General features: G+C 42.3%; 2 protein-coding genes across 6 annotated transcripts in view; one reads left to right on the plus strand and one right to left on the minus strand.

Annotated features, from left to right (window-relative positions):
* Positions 1–12: 12 nt before the first annotated feature.
* NEMP2 (nuclear envelope integral membrane protein 2) lies at positions 13–15,293 on the plus strand. The gene is made up of 9 exons (XM_042040707.1): positions 13–130; positions 2,456–2,571; positions 4,101–4,329; positions 4,503–4,575; positions 5,561–5,654; positions 6,359–6,473; positions 7,117–7,342; positions 9,561–9,737; positions 11,743–15,293. Exons 2-9 carry the CDS (start codon positions 2,482–2,484, stop codon positions 11,963–11,965), a joined length of 1,227 nt encoding a protein of 408 aa, XP_041896641.1. The 5' UTR covers positions 13–130; positions 2,456–2,481; the 3' UTR covers positions 11,966–15,293.
* MFSD6 (major facilitator superfamily domain containing 6) overlaps positions 15,294–17,667 on the minus strand; it is a 44,062-nt gene continuing 41,688 nt past the window's right edge. For 2 of the 5 annotated variants that reach the window (XM_042040698.1, XM_042040699.1), the window contains one exon: positions 15,294–17,477. In XM_042040698.1, the coding sequence (XP_041896632.1) occupies positions 17,295–17,477 (183 nt within the window). In that variant the 3' untranslated portion in view covers positions 15,294–17,294. The remainder of the gene's footprint in view (positions 17,478–17,667) is intronic. The other 3 variants (XM_042040700.1, XM_042040701.1, XM_042040702.1) reach the window with 2 other exon arrangements.

Raw genomic sequence — 17,667 nt, forward strand, 5'->3', positions numbered from 1 at the left:
ATGGGTCCGGCGTGGCCGCCTCGCCGCTGGCAGCGCCCGTGGGCCCGCCCGGGGCCGGGGCTGCTCTTGCTGCTCGTCCGGCTGGCGCTGCCCGGGGCGGCCGCGGGCAGCGGGGAGGCTCCGCCAGCAGGTACTGCCCGTCCCCTCCCGCCCCCGGGGCAGGGCGGGTGCTCACAGGCCGGGGTTCCTCAGCCCCATCCCCTCGGGAGCGGGGGACACGCTCCGCTCCCGCTGTCCCTGGGCCCCGCCGCTCCCGCTGCCGCCCAACATGGCGCTGCCCGGCGGACGGGCCGGAGCCGCCGCCTCGCCCCGCCGGCAGCTGCAGCGGAGCCAGGGCAGCGGCGGCCTGAGGCGCTTTGCCGTGTCCCGCTGTTGTCTCGCCGCAGCTCGGTTCCCACAAGCCGGCCCCGTGCCGTCCCCGGTGGGGCAGGGGCGCGGGGAGCCGGCCCGGGAGAGCCAGCACGGACAAAGGACCCGCGGCGCACAGAGGGCGGGCGCGTCCCTCCCACTTCAGCGGCGGGGCCGGGAGCTGCCTCGCGTGTGCGACTCCCTCTGGCTTTCTCAGGAGCTCGGGTCAGGGGCGTCGAGTGCAGAACAGATCTTTTATTAACATATTTGAGGGCAGGAAAACCCCTAAAGGCTGTGCTCAGTTGTAGTAGCAATATGGAACTCGAGAACCGGCTGCCTCCTTGCGTTGACGTTCTCGAGTCTTGGGCATCCTCCGGGTTCTGCAGCAGATGCTGATGCCTTATAATTTCAAGTTTCTTTGCTTGCAGTCTCAGAATTTGCGAGGTACTCTACCTGTGTGTCCTCCCAGTAGCTAGACCTGCCCGCTACCTCAGAGTTACCTGTTCAGAAGCATCTCTCCTTTTGTAACATCGTTGTTTCACTCTATGGAGCGATGCAACATTTCAAGCAGATTATTTTCCCCAAGAAAAATGCCTTAAAACTATGGGTAGTAAGAAAACATTTGCTAGCCTTGCGTGTGGATGACATTGCCTCTGACATGGGTGGATAGTTTATCCATAGTGGCAGGAGATCCTAAGATGCCCTTCAGGGAAGGTGTGGATCCTCCGGGCTGTGTTTTGGCCCTGCTAGCAGGGTATTGTCATTTCCTGTTACTGGATTATCTTGGTTTTAGGCCTGGGTAGTGCCCAGCCTCACCTCCTTGCTGTGTCAGTCGGCAGCACTTCAGTGACAAATAATCCTTTTGCAGCATCATCCGATGACTTTTGTGAAAGTGCCTGTCTAAAGGTACAGGCAGCGCTTGGCTGAGTGGTTGTGCTCCCTCCCACTGGATTTGCCATGGATGAAAATTAATCAGATGGTTATTTTTTCCACAAGAAAAATGCCCAAATTTTAAAGTTAAACCAATTTAGTAGGATCACGTGTGGACAATAATTCTGCAATGCTATAATAAACCTAAGTAAGAACATCCACACAGTATATTTCATTGGCTTAACTAAATTGGTTAAAATATAATTTAGCTTAATTTCAGCTTCCTTATAGAGGCACAACAGGTTTTTACCTGCAAACAGCATCTCCTTGTCTGGATTGAGACTGCACATAACCATTTTGCTGCTCTGTGTGCATGACAGTGTATTAGCAGTTATTACTGAGCTTGGCTGAGACCTACATTTTCTATTCAGTAAGCCAGATGAGTCCCTCTGTTCAGATGTGTAATTATTTCCTTTATTCTTCTCTTTAATCATGTTCTTGAAACACTGTGGTAATGCACTGTAGGGTATATTTTACGCATGTATATAGATCAGAATGTTATTCAAACTTTGCTCCATTAGTCTTTTAGGTCCATTTCTGCTCAAAAGTGCAATCTTAATTCTAAAGATCCTAGGTGCTCACTAACATTTCAGGAGGGTTAGAACAATTCACATCCCTAATTCAATGATTTGTGGTGAGCTGTCAGTGCAGTTCCCTTATAACATGCTGTGGCTGGACTGTGACAGCAGAAAAAATGTTCTAAAAAGAAGAGTAGTGTTATTTAACATTAGAAACATTTCCGAGGGAGAGGAGCATGACTTCTGTGATCAGCAGCTGTGTCATGTGCTAAATGACTATGTTAATATGTAAGTCTGTTTACCTGCTCAGACTCCCACAGTTGCATTCACCAGTGGTGCAGGGAACTCTGGTGGAGTTACACCCACTCATGCTGGCAGTGAATTTGGCCCAGAGGCCCTGTTCCAATGCCATCAAAACACTGATGCTGAAGCCAAGCTTTTCTGGATTACATTTTTTAAAAATACCACCCTAGTTATTTTTTTTCCAAAGGTGTTGCAGTGTACTTTGGAGCCTAAATGACTTGATTAGAAGTCCAATTTGAATTTTCATCTAAATCATATTGAACATGTTTCAGCATTTGCAACAATGAAATGGACTGAAATCAGACATTTGTATTTGACTCATGCTTAAAATTAACTTCCCCCCCCCCCCCCCCCAGGTAAAAACTGCAGCTTATTGCAGGAGATGGATGTCATCCAGAAGCAGGATGAAAACTGTTACTGCTATGTGCAGAACAGAACCATTCACTTACAGTACCTTTGGTCAACTCTCCAGGTAAGAGGCTGTTCAGTGTGCTCCATGTGAGCTTTTCCCAGCAAACCACATGGCCAGTTAGCAAGATCAGGGCAGCATCTCCATGTAATTAATAGTTCAAGTGGTGTATAGTTGGGACCATGATAAAAATGCAGCATTATGAGCCTCCAGTTGGCATGCAGAGAGGTTTGGGCTCTACTGTAAGGATGTCAGCCAGGCTTAGAGCATGATGGTGCCACAAAAACATTAATTTAGGACTGTGTGTTATTTTCTTGCACACCTTTTCTATTGATGAACCAGTGTTAATCTCTGAAAATTTGCTTGTCACCAAATGCCTTTATGGAACTTCTAAATTTGAGGACTAAATGCAGTTCTGAGGCTCTCTCACCATAGCATACCGAAGTGTAGGAACCAAAGGCTCGTTAGATTGTGACTAATGAACAAACAGCAGCAGCAGTGTGTTTGTTTTCCTGACTAATAGAGGGTCATCTTACAAGAAACACATTTAGAGATTAGTTTGAAGCAAGTAAAAATCTCTTCAAGAGTGGAAGCAGTAACAGCTAAAGGAATGCGCTAACCATCTCCATAGTTCCTTTTCTTTCCTGGGAAGTATTTCTCCAGACAAAGGAAGGGCACAGTTCCATTTTGACTCTGTTTGAGGACTTTTCTCTCAGATAAAAGAAAGAGGAACATCTCTTTGTCTGTTCCCAGGACTATTTTCCTCAGGAACATGTTGCAGATGATTTTATGAATGGTAGCAGGCTTCAGGTGGTAAAACCCTCCATCAGTCACACAAACTTTCCTGGAGTCAATGTTTAAAAGCAGGAAGTTCAGATTTTTTCCACAACAAATTGCTTGCTGACACATTGTCTCCTCTCCCAGTACAAACCTGGTTTATTACCCCTTGCATCACTTTTTTGCAGATGGGTCTTTTTTGTCTAGTGGGCCCCGATGAAGAGCTCACAATGTATCAGAGTCTTCAGGAAAATCATCCCAACTTAGAAGATGGACAAGATCTTCTACCATTTTGGTGGGGGAGGGCACAGGGAACCAGCAAAAAAAAACCCAAATACCCAACAGGAATGTGCTTCTATTTAAATTTCTGGTTATACTATCTTTTATTTGCCTTATCCCTCTTGTGTCCCCAACATGAAGATTACATGATAAAGAAAAGCAAGTCCAATTTGTTATGGTTCGGGAGGGGAAGGAGGAGGGGTATGAACATTCACAAAAGAAAATGTGGTCAGTCAGATATTACTGGTTTCAGTAAAAATTTGTGGGCAAGTGTCACAGTAAAACGAAACCCACTGTGCTTTTGGATGGATTGAGTTCCCTCCACTGAACTTTGCTGCCGATGAGTTCTCTGAATTACCTCGTAAGGTGATCAATTGTAAACAAGTAATCTTTGCATAATATAAATAACCAAGACTAAACAATTGAGATTGATTTTCATTACCACATGCATGGCTTATATGCGATATAGTTCATGAAAACAAAAACCCACAGTGATTCTGAGCTACTTCTCTGTGTATTCTGTTCTTTGTTTCTAGATAAAAGTTAACAGCAGAGAAAAGTTCCGGTTTGAGCCTATTTCAGAAAAAAACAACTGTCGGAATTCAGAAACTGTTTTTGAGTTTGCTGCATGTGCTGTTCAAATCCTCTGGAAGGCAGAGACATGTACAGAAACTTTTCTGAGCATAAAACAATATGGAGAGGATGTTTGTTTCAAAATACAACCCTTCAAAATTGAACCGTACACTGTGAGGGTGAAAAGAGAAAGTAAGTACCAAATCTTTGAGTTTAGATTACAGATAGCTTGGTATTGCCAGTGCTACTGAATGTACCACCTCTTCTGTAAGAAGCTTGGGACTTTTCTGTTGATATTTTATATGATCAGCATTTCAGATTGAATTAGTCTAAAGTCAATTTCTATTTCTTTCCCCCTTTTTTAGTGCTAGATGGAAAGCTCTTGTTTTTGTTTGTAGCTGGAATTTTTCTGTTCCATTTTGCAAACAGCCTGAGCAGGTGAGTACTAGCTACTTTTGAGCTTCTTTCCCAAAGCCTGTGCATCTTTGGTTTGTTTGCTAAGCTAAAGAGGCAGTTCTTTGGGAAAGTGAAATAAGAAACTGAATATATATTTAAAACTTCCTCATACCACTTGTGTTTGGACAGATTGTGACATACCTTGGAGTGCCTAACTGTTTATCAATTAGCTGTGTTAGGGTTTTTGTATCCAAGCTTCCTGCACTGGGGGACACCAGGACAATCCTCAGTGAGCAAGTGTGTGGATCAGAAAAGTCTTTTCTCCCTTTTGTTCACCATTAAGGGTAGCTGAATGCTAAATAATGCTGATTATCAGTGGGGGAAAATATTTAGGATGAAGTCATCTGGGGCCTTTTCTGCCACCACCTTTGTGCCAGCCTTTCTTCTGATGCACGTTTTACATAGCATGTAAGGGAGGATACTCAGTTGTTATAGCAAAATAAGTGGCCCACAACTTCAAAGCAAAGTGAGTCACAAAATAATTGTCAGGAGGCACCTCTAAAACAAGCAGAGCAGTCATAGGTTTTATAGCATTAACTGTGAATTAGTAAGTTGGAATTTATAAATGCATATGCTTAGGCGAAAAACCTTGTGGGTTTGTGGAGGGTTTTCTGCATTTTAAATTAAAATAAAATTTCTCTTGCAGTACAGAACCATGTTGGTTACTTCAGTTTCTTCTGTGTACTAGAGACTAGAAGGTCAATGCAGTCAGAAGTAGCATGAGTTTTAAAAATCCACAGCACAGTCTCCTAACCTGTAACAACTCCAGTGACCTTAAGTATCTGTTGGGAATTTTTCCTTACACGGATTTAATACCTGAACTGGGCCTGTTAACCATATAACTACAACTCTAACTTACAGCAGAGTTAAGTTCTCATTGAAGATCACTGCTGTTTTTACAAATGTTGGCATCTTAACTGATTACAAATTGTACTTCTCACCATATTCTCTCTTGTTCTCTTTACAGGAGTGCCAAGTTCTTTTACCTTTCTGGAATAATACTGGGTGCTCTTGCTCTGCTAGTCTTTGTCCTGTTGACACTTAAAAGGTTTATTCCAAGGGTAAATCTACATTTATAAAACAAAATAATAGTCATCATCATAATACCAGAAGTGAAGGTACAGAGCCAGATTCTGTTCTGGTTTTGTGGCCAGGTAACTGCACTGAAGTGACTGCAGGATTGCTTGCATCAAGTAAATGTAGTTAGGTCAGAGCCAAGTTCTATTTAGCTTCCTCCTGAGTTTAAACTGAACAGGAGATTGGTGATGTACAAGAAGAGTTCGTTCTGAAACATAAATTATTTTTATTGAACTGGAGCTAAGCTTACCTTTGAATCTGTGAATCAATCTAAATAAAAATACAGTGGCAACTGAGACAGATTCTCTTCCACCCACCAAAGACAATTCATTTTAAGGCAGATGTGAATTTTTCCTTTACTTTTACGAAGCCTGTCCATTCCCATAATATTGCTGAGGTATGTTAATTGGGAACACAGTGCAGCAGGGTTACACTGTAACACTGGGACATGATACACAAATACAGATGCAGTTGCTCTGCTTGGAATTGGCACTGTTTTGTTGTAGCATGCAGAGGATTGTGCAGTTGAAGTCTCAATGCAGATCATAAACCCTGTAGCTCTAAAGAATTTCACATCTGTTTTTGCCTGTGAGTTCCTTTGGAAACAATGGTCCTGATTGTGACTTGATTTTTTTTGATGAAGTTTTTTCTTCTTTCCCTTTTTTTTTTTTTTTTTTTAAATTTCCAGCACAGTACCTTCTGGATCTTAATGAGTGGCTCCTGGATGGCCTCTCTCTATTTTATTTATTGCTTCAAAGAGAATATGCAGTGGTTGTGGTCTGAACACAGAAACTACCTGTTGGGTAAGAAAATTACCAAGAAATGTGCTGCAGATTTTGGTTTAATTTAGTGGTCAGATGAATACTTGCCCATAAAAGAAGACAATCAAGTGACTCATTTATGGAGTTCTATTTTCTCCTAAGCCGTAGATGTTGAAACATTCTAAAGGTTCCTAATCCACTGAAATGAGCGTTACTCACATTGTATCATTAAATAAATAGTTTGATGCAGAGGACTAGTTCTAAGAGCAGATTTTGCCTGCATTATTAGTTCATTGATTTGCTGTTACATACTTTCCCTGTAAGAGCAAAAGGGCAGCTCCTCTGGCTTGCACTTTGCTGGTTGTGGGAAATGGATGCACACATGGCTAATGGGATGTGGCTGCAGGGGCTGACAAACCTATTGATCTGGCACCTGCCTCGACATGGTCACATGAGGAGAACTCACGTGTAGCCCACAGCATTGGCTAAAAGCTGTTCAGAGATAACCTTGTGAACTCTTTGCACACTTTGGAAGTACAAAGCACATAAAACATCATGCAGTTATCTGTAAGACAACACAAGAATCAGTAGGCTACACTTCACAGCAGCTGCAAGCTTTGTGAAGCAAAGTAGTTTATAGGTGTAGTTTGCTTCTTTTTCTCCATGTCCTTTTCTGTATCTACAGGGTATTTTCTGGCTGTTGGGATTACCAGCTTTGCCATTTCCTATCAGCATGGGCCACTGACCACGGAGCTCAGCATAACCTTGTTCACATGGACGCTCCAGTTAACAGCCTTTGTCCTGATCTACTGTGGTGTCACCATCCCTCAGGTTGCATATGCAGTCATAGCAGTCAGCCTCTGCTCCAAAGGCCTGTGTTACCCCCTGGGTGCTGCCTGTCACATTGCCAGGTCTGTGTCTATTTGTGAATGTCCAGGTCCTGGGAGCACCAGGAAATACTGGAAACTGATAATGAAAAAAGCCTCTGCTCTTCAGTCATGATTTAGGAATTTCTGATACTAGTTCATAATTTTGCCAAACATAAAACTGCAGTAGGAAAGGTTTCAGGACCCGAGACACACGAATTATTTTCCATTTGGCAGTTTTAAGCATGAGTTTTGTTCTATGGATAATGGAGTGACTGTGTTCTTAAGGACAAATGTAGCAGCACCTTCTAGTGCACGGCATATGGTAACCAGAACATTTCTGTTTGATTGATTAGACTGCAGCAATACTGCCTTGGTTTGACGTGTAGTGAGAGAAGCTGCAGGGAACTCATATGGAATCTTAGGGATAAAATAGTGTACCACCACCAAGGAAGTAGCTGTTGAAAAGTGACAGTTCTTGGAGGTTGAATAGAGTTCAGACTAACATCACATTTCCACAAAAGTAGTGTTCTCCATTGATTTTAGTTTTCCAAGGTTGTTACCTTGTACATGGAAGCAATCTATTAGAACTATGGAGATACTCCTCTGTATTCCTAGAGGCCCATTTACATTGTGGATTTGGAAAAGGAACTGCTTGCAGTAGATAGACCTTAACTTGCTAAGTATTTTCAGTAGCAATACAGGAACAACGTGTTTGCTCATCCTTGAATTTGAAGCATGTTTTAGCACAAGCACAACACTCAAATGAAGATTCTAAAAAGCCCTGCCAGTTTACATCTGTTTTTCTACCTTCAGTGATGGATGGCATCCAGGTTCAGAGTCTTTAGTACAGACTGTTCCATAGCTGTGGACTCTGCTGAACTGCAGAGAATTAGGATGAGGCAAAGGCTAGAACTGGCATAAGCAAAATAATACAAATCAAATAATTTGGGTTTTTTGTTGGTTTTTTTTTTTACACATTGTTTAGTTTTGAAGAATATACTGCTTTGATCTTCTCTTTCCTTTTTACCTGCTGAAGTGGGGACTGAATTGAAGCTTTTTTATTTTAGGTAGAATTTATCATTTGTTGTAGACCAGTTTTTGCCTGCAGCTGAGGAGCACCAGCTGTTTCAAAAGCAACTTGTAAGATCAGCACCTGTTGTAAGCAGGTTCAGAAAACTCTGGAATCAATATGATTCCAGTATGTGGCCACAAGTTCACAGAACACACTTGCTTTACTCTGAAACATTGTAGTTTATTCTTCATGTGGTTCTGAGTTTTTGGTTTTCATGAACTGATGCTTCTATAAAGAAATACAGCTCTACAAATCTCTCTTAGGAGAATGATAAGGGCTGTTTTCTTTCTCTGTTTCAAAATCCGTATGCCACAGCACCGAAGTGTGAGGCCATGATGCCAGATACACAGTTCAGAGCAGCAAATATATCAAAATAATTTAGAATCTTGCGGTATTTCTTTTTAAGAACAGTGGATCTCACTGAGCCAGCAAGACCCTTCACTGTTTGACCTAAATAACGGCTACAGTTCTCTGCTTTAAAGGGATATAAGGAAGAAAGTTGAATGCTGCTGATGTTGGAGCAGGTGTTTTTATACAGAGCTGAAAGTTTTACGGGCATCCAGCCCTTGCTTATCTTAACTCATCACAACATTTAAATTGAAAGCAGTCGACAGAAGGGAACTGAACATGGCACACTTTCTAATTTATATCTAATTATATTATACATCGCTACGCAGCAGCTAAAAAACCATCAGATTGTAAACATTTTGGCCTCAGACTACTCAGTTTTGTAACTTAGAGTAAGATTTAAGAGAAGCAATCTAGTAAACAACATGAACAACTCACAACAGGCTTAGAGCATTGCTTATCTTTGAAGTAACATATGCAGGCTGGGTTTTGATTCAGCCCATGTCTCTGCACAGACACATTTTGCATTTTGCACCTAAAAATGGCTGAGCAAGCAGCCATCTCTTTAATTCTGTGAGATTTTAGTCCATGCATACACAATAAGAACCTGATCTAAAGCTTATCTGAAGCTTATTAAATATCATGTGAAATTCTACAGCTTTGGTTAAGACCTAGGGTAAACAGGCTAGCAAACATTACATACCTTGTCCTCAAATGTAAGAATGCAGCTTATTCTCTTAAAAGGATAGAGGTGATTAATGAATGTTAATAGCATTAACATAGATAATAATTACGTGCCAGAAGACTTTAGAAATACTGATTATTGTCATTTCATTCTAGAAAAATGAAGCATCACTTCAAATCAAAAAAACTGGTGTTTAAATACCTTACTGAAGAGGAGTATCGAGAACAAGGTGAAAGTGAAACTATCACAGCTCTGGAGGAGCTGCGCTCATTCTGCAGGAGCCCTGACTTCCCATCATGGATAGCTGTGTCCAAACTCCAGGCTCCACACAGGTAAGAAAACCTGGCTCCTCTAAAACAGGAAACACATTGCACAGACACTGGCACACAGCAGACCTAAATGCCACTTCAGGCACTGTTCCAGGTGTGTTTATCTTGCATATCCCACTCAGGACCGCAGCCACACCTCTCAAGGGTATTTCTCGCTGATGGAATTAAACTTCTGTTTGTTCCTCCCTGACCACAAATTACTCTTGGGAGTTTGCAGCCCTTCACAGCTTATTCACGGTCATAGAACTTAAAGGCTTCCTGCAGTGCCTCTGTAAGCTCTTGCAGTGACCCTGGTGGCTCTCTAACCAGTGAAATTGCCCTCCTTCAGGTTTTAGAGCAGTGCCCTTTTCTATGGCGTAGAATTGGAGCAGGGTGAAGATACATACTCAAACATTACCTATATTAAGCTCTCCAGTTGCAAACCTGCACAGTCAGGGAATCCTATTATTGAAGTATCACTATCTAAGACTAAGAATACAGAGAAAGAAATCAATACTTGAACCTAGCAAATAGAACAGGTAGAAGAGCTGTGCCATGTATAGCTTAAGAGATAAACTTAAGACAAATATAGGTCAGAAAGGGTCAAGCAAGCAAAGCCAGAAAACCCTGCAGAATATAAAATTAATCATAACAGTGTATTCCCATCAAAACAGAAACTTAAAGATATCAGAAGCAGAGTTTCATATATTAGCCAGCCACAAAGACTTAGTCCTTGCCACAGAACCAAGTGTCACAATTTTAAAGGAGCCCCAGTCCAATCTTCCTTGGATTGGCACGCAGACAGCCTCTCTACCAGGTTTTATAGATTTACTGTTAAACAGTCTTACTTTCTAAGCTGCTTGCCTGCTTTAGCATGATGGAAAGATAAAAAGTGAAAGCTTACTGTTATATTGTACAACTAAATACCACCAAATGTACAAAACAACTGAGACACAAGTATTTTCTAGCCATCATTTCATTAATAGAGTTGTTATAAACTGTTCACTAATTGAGAATAGGGAAATAAAAAGAAGAACCAACAGCAATCAGATTTGGAGAACCCCTCCCAGCTCCCATTAAGCATCAGACGGTGGTTCATCCCAAGGCAAACCTGTTCCCCATTTAGACTAACAGAGCTTCCAAGAACAGCGAGGTGATGACATTCATCTCACAGAAATGTTAAGTCTGAAATGTAAATTATTGATCAGTTTACCAGAACTCCAGAATGTAGCTTGCATTTCCTTTTTCATACATTTCTCTGATGCTGTCGACACTTACCCAGGTGTCAGAACTGCCGTCTGTTCCCACACACTTGCCAGAAACCTCCAGCTCTGTTCTCTCTCCTCAATGGAGTTGCCCACTGAAAGTAAGATCTGTGGCAAATTGCAGTGTAGGGACAGTGCTGAGTTCATGCTTTGTTCTGCCACACTTCCAGTTCAGCATTTACTTGGAGCAGTTGCAGAATTCCCAGTCTGCAGCTGCAGGTTCAGCAGAGGTAGGAATTCTTTGGGAAGACTTGAGCTCAGCTTGCCCACAGTGTGCATGCAGCACCAGCAGCAAGGTGACTGCACCACAGTGTAGGAGTGCAGAATTCTTGCCATTTTTTCCTTTCATTAGCAGTATCAACATACCTGAATTCTTACAGCCTTTGTCTCAAATATGCTACAGCTTCAATTTATTTTTAGAATGTAGAGTACCAAGTACCCCACTGTACAAATGCTTACTCTGGATTACCCCACAAGTACTGACAAGATGTGAAAACAAAGTTAGATCTTCTTGCTTAGTCACAAGACTTTGCAGATGGTCTCCAGAAGAGCAAAAGTTACTTCTACAGAAAATACTGAAAAGATGAGCCAGAAAAACCGATCTTTGGGGTTGTTGTCATCCGTTACTGGAACTTCCCCTCATCTGCACTGCCTGTGGGGATGTCCTTACAACATTCCTGCTTAAATAGCAATACCCCTAGCATTTACAGTAGTTCTTCTTTTAATTTCTCAGCTGATCACTTCTCCTCTTAAAAATTTGGCAGGTTTGCAGCTTTTGTTTTGGGATCTCCCCACGTCTCTCCTGCAGAAACAAAGGCGCATGATGAGCAGTATGGCATTGGGAGCTCCTTCCTGGAAGAGCAGCTGTTTGAGACAGGGGCACAGTCTGAGCAAGATGAGCCAGACAATTCCATCCATGAGGATGAGGAGAATGAAAATGAAACGCATACACAAACTCCATTTCCATACGCTACTGAGCTGCTCTGAGGGTTGAGAAATAACAAAAAAATTTAAAAAGACAGAAAACACACTTGTCCTAGAAAGGGAAGATACAGAATGAGAACTCACACTTGGCCTTTTCTTGTGGTTGCTCGTGAACAAAGAAGGATTTTTGAAAAAACTGTTTCCTGTATCACCAATGTTACCTGATTAGAGCAACAGAAGGAAGCCCTCATAGGGGCTGTTCAAGTGAAGAGGAATCTCATGCTATTGGTATTTTCACTGGGGAAGACAAACATAGTGTATTCCTAAGGCAAGTACTGGTGGCAGCCTGTCCACCAGGATGCCTTGTTTTACCAAGGATACTACCTCCAGAAAACAGAATGTTTTGGCCCTTTCCATCAAGTCCTCCGTGCTGAGCACTAGAGGGAGGAAAAGCCATTTTTAATGCTCTCCTTTTACTAAGTACCCTCTGTGTCAACATTTCCGATAATGCTGTCAGAGTGTTGATAAACTGTGTTCATTGTTCGTGAGACTTTGCATAGAGAGTTAATGCAGCTGAACGAGGTTTGTTTCCTCTTCTGGCTGGGCTTGCTGTCCATTAGCTTCATCCTGCCTCTGCCTTTAGTTTTAAGCTCCCCTTACCCCTCAGAATGCTGCCTGACTTTTCACCCTCTGCCCATATTATTCTGTTCTTGATCTCTGCTGTAGCTGTACTGCATTTTGTTCTTTCCAAATCTTTGTTTATTTATGTACTTTCTTCCTGCTTGTACAGATCCATCTGCTAAACCTTCCTCTAGCCCTCTGCTTCTCCCCCTCTGACAATGCAGAGGGTTTAGGAGAGGTTTTCCATCCCCAAACATTTTTGCTATTGCCTTCAGTTTCATTGTCAGCTTACCTCAGATGGGTGCTGCTGTCCATTCCAGGCCTCTCAAGAGCCCAGAAAAGACCACAAAGGCTGAGGCTGTTTCAGCTGCTTGGAGAAACTGCTATCAGCAGGGTCAGAGTGCTGCTGTGACCGTGGAATTGGGAATGCAGATAACCCACGCAGAGCTCCACTGGCCTCGGAGTACTCAGTAGTTTGCGCACTCAGTAAGATGCAGAAAGTACTTCCTGGCAAAACAATGAGGGAGGATACCTGGCTTTTACCTTTCCTTTCTCAGCTGTCTGTGGGACTTCTCACAGGAGGTATGTGGAGAGGAAAAATAGACCAGGGAGAAAAATTTAGGCAGTCACGTGTCTGTCAGCATATGTATTACACAGTCCTAGGCTAGGGAGTAGAGCGTGTACTTCAGTTCATCCACCTGCAGATGTCATTTCCTTCTTTTGTTCTTTAGACTATCCCTCCCTATATTCTTCTGTTCTCACTTTGCTGTTTTCCTTTACTGTCTTACAAACTGCAGAAAACAAAAGACCATTAATTCTGTCACCATCTGATCTTACAAACTCACCAGGAACTGTGAGCGATGGGGAGCAGCTGGGGCTCAAGAAGGACATGTGAGACTGGGATCTATCTACTTTAATGGGGTGTCTGTAACATGCCTAGTGGTGCAGCGTGACTGCAGCAGTGCAGGTGCTGTCCTGGGTTCTCCTTGTCCATCGCTGCACCAGGGACAAAACCCGTTACCTCTAATGGTGCTAAGAAGTGTGGCTGTACCGTAATCCAAGAGCTCCTCTGCGTAACAAAGGACTCAAGAGTTGGTGCTTGAAAGCCCTAAGCCTTACTTACGTGGTCTTTCCTTCTTTATATTGCTTCAGCTTTGCTTCAGTTTAAAAGGAACACTTCCATTTTACAGTGAAGAGACACTTAACACCCTTTAGTGCCATAAAATGATAAGTACCTGTGCAGAATCTATAGCATGTTTAGCAGAGAAAAGCCCTGTCAAGCAGGCGATCCAAAATGCACTCACTGTTAAGTCAAGAACATTCAAAAACAGAGCAAGAGTTCTGTATAGGAAGGCCACTAGCAGCAAGACTCACCCCTAAGAGAGGCTGCTGCTACCAAATCCACAGCTAAATTGCCACTCACACTCTAAAAGTCAGGTTTGGCTTGGGAGGCTCTGGCAGTAGCAACAAGCAGTTGTGAAAATGGAGGAAAGCCTCATTATCTTGGATGGTTTGAGAGAAGGGTGGAAACTCCTCCCTGAACAATTACCATAGACCAAATTAAAATTTATTTAATCTTTGCCTGTCACCATCATGAAAATTGAGCACTTAAAAACATTACAGATTAGGCAAAGGATACTCAAAAAGAAGTCAATGTTTCTTGCATGTTTTAAAATACACAGGTTTTTTTCAGTGTACTTCATAGTTAGCCAAGAACTCCCATCCAAGTAACTTGAGGCCAAGGAAGAAAATCAGATTTGTCTGAGCTTAAACACACAGTTTTTCTGGATGTCCTCTCTTTAGTGAGGCAGTGATGATTATCATTCCATAATATGGAAGTACATAAGTACATATATGTACTATATAAGTACATAATATGTATTTACATACAACAGCCTAGATTATACATTAAGGTAGTATTTTACCTAAGCAATATGTTAAATGGAAAAGCCTCCCCAGTTTAGGTAATTATATGTTTTAGAAGAATACCAGGTAACCTACTTCAAACAAGGAAGAAAGTTTAAAAGCAATAAAAATTAGAAATAAAAATCAACCCATGTTGTATGTAGTTGTGAGATCCATCATTTAGCAGGGATGGGTAAACACTATCCAAAGTAGAGCACGAAATGACTAAATGCATGCAAGACAGAATGGCAGCAACATGAGAAAGATGATGGCTACCTTAGTGGGTAGCTAATAGTGACCTTAAAAATCCTCCCAAGCCTGTTCCAACACTGGAAGGGTTTCATAAACAAAAGCCACCAAAACCAGCTGCTGTCACTGGAGCCCTGTTCACTTGCACAGTGCTCCTGTGATATGTGGAGATGACACAGCCTTACTGAAACAATTGTTAAGTACTGTCCACTGTTCAGCTAGAAAATCTGGGAACAGAATCTAGGCATTAATCCATTGCGCTGTTATAAAAGCCTTTCTCCCTTAACAAAGGATGTTACATTTTTCTCTGTAGTGTTTACAGTGATGCCCTGCACTCTTCCATATCGACCAGTTTACAGCACACATTGCTTTGTGTCCCTCACATTCCCTGCACACGACAGAAGGGAACTGGTGCCTACAGTCAGATTTTATTATGAAATACTGTTTTAACACAGTGCAAGAGTAGTTCCCAGGCTCTTGGTTCAGCATCCTCCAGTGACTTTAGTAAAAGGTCATTATCACTGAATTATTTTCACTTCAGGTTTTTCAGGTTATGTTCACTGCTGACATTGTAATATGAGCAAATGAAATAAAAGTTCATGTTGATACTATTAAATATGTTATGGATATTTTATATTTCTTACCACAGTTTTTACAGTTTCACAAATATCAAAATCCAGGTGTACATGTCCATTTTGCAACATAGAATGACTATACAATTCCAAAAAGAGCAGGCATTTCAAATACACAATTCTGAAGTGTAAACACAGTGTACAAGCTCTTCACTTCACAATCCAGGTGCTATGCAGTAGCAGCTGAGGTAACACCGTACAGCATGAACTCAACAAATGGTTGGTTAGCCTCAAGATGATTTTTAGCATTCTTCTGTCCTGTCACCTGTTCGGTCTTTAGTTCTCCCCCAAGTTATACAAACATACAATAAATACATTTCTGATTTTAAAGGACACTTAGACAAGTCATGAGGATTTATGTGAGTACAGTACATTTAAGTTCAAGTGCAAAAAAAGTAACAAGTGGCTAGTCATTGATGTTTCTTTTTATCGTCTATGGTGTTGGTCCCAGGCACTGCCAGAACATGGGTTGTTCTAAAAGCACAGCTAAAGCACAGCTATGGGACACCCCTTCAGTCAAGCTAACAGATGTCAAAGTGGGTAAACCTGTGTACCCCTTCCCTGCTCAGCTGCTGCCACCTTCTTCTCCCTGGCTCTGGGCTCCGGTTGGCTTTACCTCTGGCTCACCACAGTCCCACAGCAGCACCTTCCCCCCGGAAGGCCTTGCACCTCACACACATCTCACTTCCAGGAGGGCAGCTGAGCAGTGCTCCCTCAGTCCCACGGGAGCTGAGTGCTCAGGATCTCCTGGGAACCAGCTGTTCATCTAAGAAAACGGGCCAAAACACTATCCTGACTAAACCCCCCCGACTCTTCCCTGAGCCCGAGGATTTCCCTCCAGCGGCAATTTTCACTATGCACCAGCACGAGCTGGCTGCAGACAGTATTAAGAAGCTTAACAAAACATAATCCAAAGTCCTCCAGTGTCTTGACATTGGGCAAAGTAACTTCCTAAATACACTGCAATTGAGTTACATTTGCTTCCTCCTGAGAATCTCTCACTCTACTCGATTTCTGCATCCACTACTTCACCCCTATAATCCTAAACATTAAGATTTTTAGGTGATTCCTCCCTACCCCCCCCACCTTCCCTAGGCACTTAAAGCTTAATGTTTTCTTAATAAATAACCATAGTAATTACACTGCATTAAATAAACCCTTGTATAGATGATGAAATAAAACCCCCAAAAAGACCATTGATCAGTCTCAGGCTGTGCAATCTTGATCAAAGATTCTTGTCTCAATAACTAAAATTACCCAAACGCACACAACCTTATGCCCAACTGCAGGGCTGCAAGCACAGAGGGTAACTTCTTCAGAAGCCTTCCTCCAGCTTTTGTGTTGCACTAAAAGGCCTGTTCAAAAACCTTTGCTTTGCAGAACTAAACTTTTATCTCAAACAAGAGAACATTAGCTTCAAAAACATATTCTTTGAATATGTATGTGGTTTACTTAATCCATCACCGTAATATTAAGATACACTTCCTTAAGCTACTCTATTTCTGAGACATCTTTCCAGAGACAGTTTCACAACATTCCTAGAATTATTGGATCTGATATTTTCTAATAGACTATTCAGGGAAACTCAGTGTCTCTCTTAATTGATTTGGGAATAAATTTAAGGAAAAAAAATTATCCAATCAAGTCAGACACTCTGTGCCTCAACAAATGAGGAGTGAACTCCCTTTTTTCTACAGATTGCAAAGAAATCTCATAGCACTTGACTCAGCTTTAGCAAAGCAGCCGAGAATTCTTCCTACCATCATATCTGGCCACATCACTTCCCTCAAGAATCCGAACTTCTGGCCTCCCTGCTCATGTTGCTCTGTGTAGTCATATGAATATTCTTTATATAGTTAAAAGCTTGCACTGCATCACATTATGATTGTTAAGATGAAGGAAGTCCTACTTTTGAGCTCCTACTCCAGCGTTTCCCATGTGAGAAGCAGAATTCCATGCACTGGATTTGGTAAGATGAGCGCATCTCAGGGCCCTGCAGCAGCAGGCTGAGCATCATGATCCGACACAACACAGTTGCCATCTGCTTGAGAATCTGATGTTGCTGTAGGTGTTGGTGCCGAACAATTTCTGGACTGCTCAGAATCTGTCGGATTTTGGGGTTGTCTTGCTGAGCTGGCTGACGAAGCACTGCAGTTCTCATTGGTTTTCTAGGCAGAGGGGAAAGGATTGCATGCCAAAAGTCACCATGAACGCTCAGGACACTCTCCCCCCCCGGCACACCCCCAGATGCATTCAGGCACTGCTGGAAAGTCACAAAGCACTTGCTTTGAATGCCCACAACATAACAAGTCAAACGTAAAGCAGCAAAGCAAAAGTAGTACATTTAAATCCAGAGGA

Source organism: Corvus kubaryi, unplaced genomic scaffold, assembly GCF_017639235.1.
Source record: "Corvus kubaryi isolate FWS band 111438036 unplaced genomic scaffold, C.kubaryi_AGA036_p1.0 37396, whole genome shotgun sequence".
Classification (NCBI taxonomy): domain Eukaryota; kingdom Metazoa; phylum Chordata; class Aves; order Passeriformes; family Corvidae; genus Corvus; species Corvus kubaryi.

Excerpts from the sequence above, each read along its gene's own strand:
- NEMP2 (XM_042040707.1), top strand. The coding sequence starts at position 2,482 with ATGGATGTCATCCAGAAGCAGGATGAAAACTGTTACTGCTATGTGCAG. Across the intron at positions 2,572-4,100 it reads ACCTTTGGTCAACTCTCCAG|ATAAAAGTTAACAGCAGAGA; the intron begins GTAAGAGGCTGT and ends CTTTGTTTCTAG. Across the intron at positions 5,655-6,358 it reads TTAAAAGGTTTATTCCAAGG|CACAGTACCTTCTGGATCTT; the intron begins GTAAATCTACAT and ends TTAAATTTCCAG.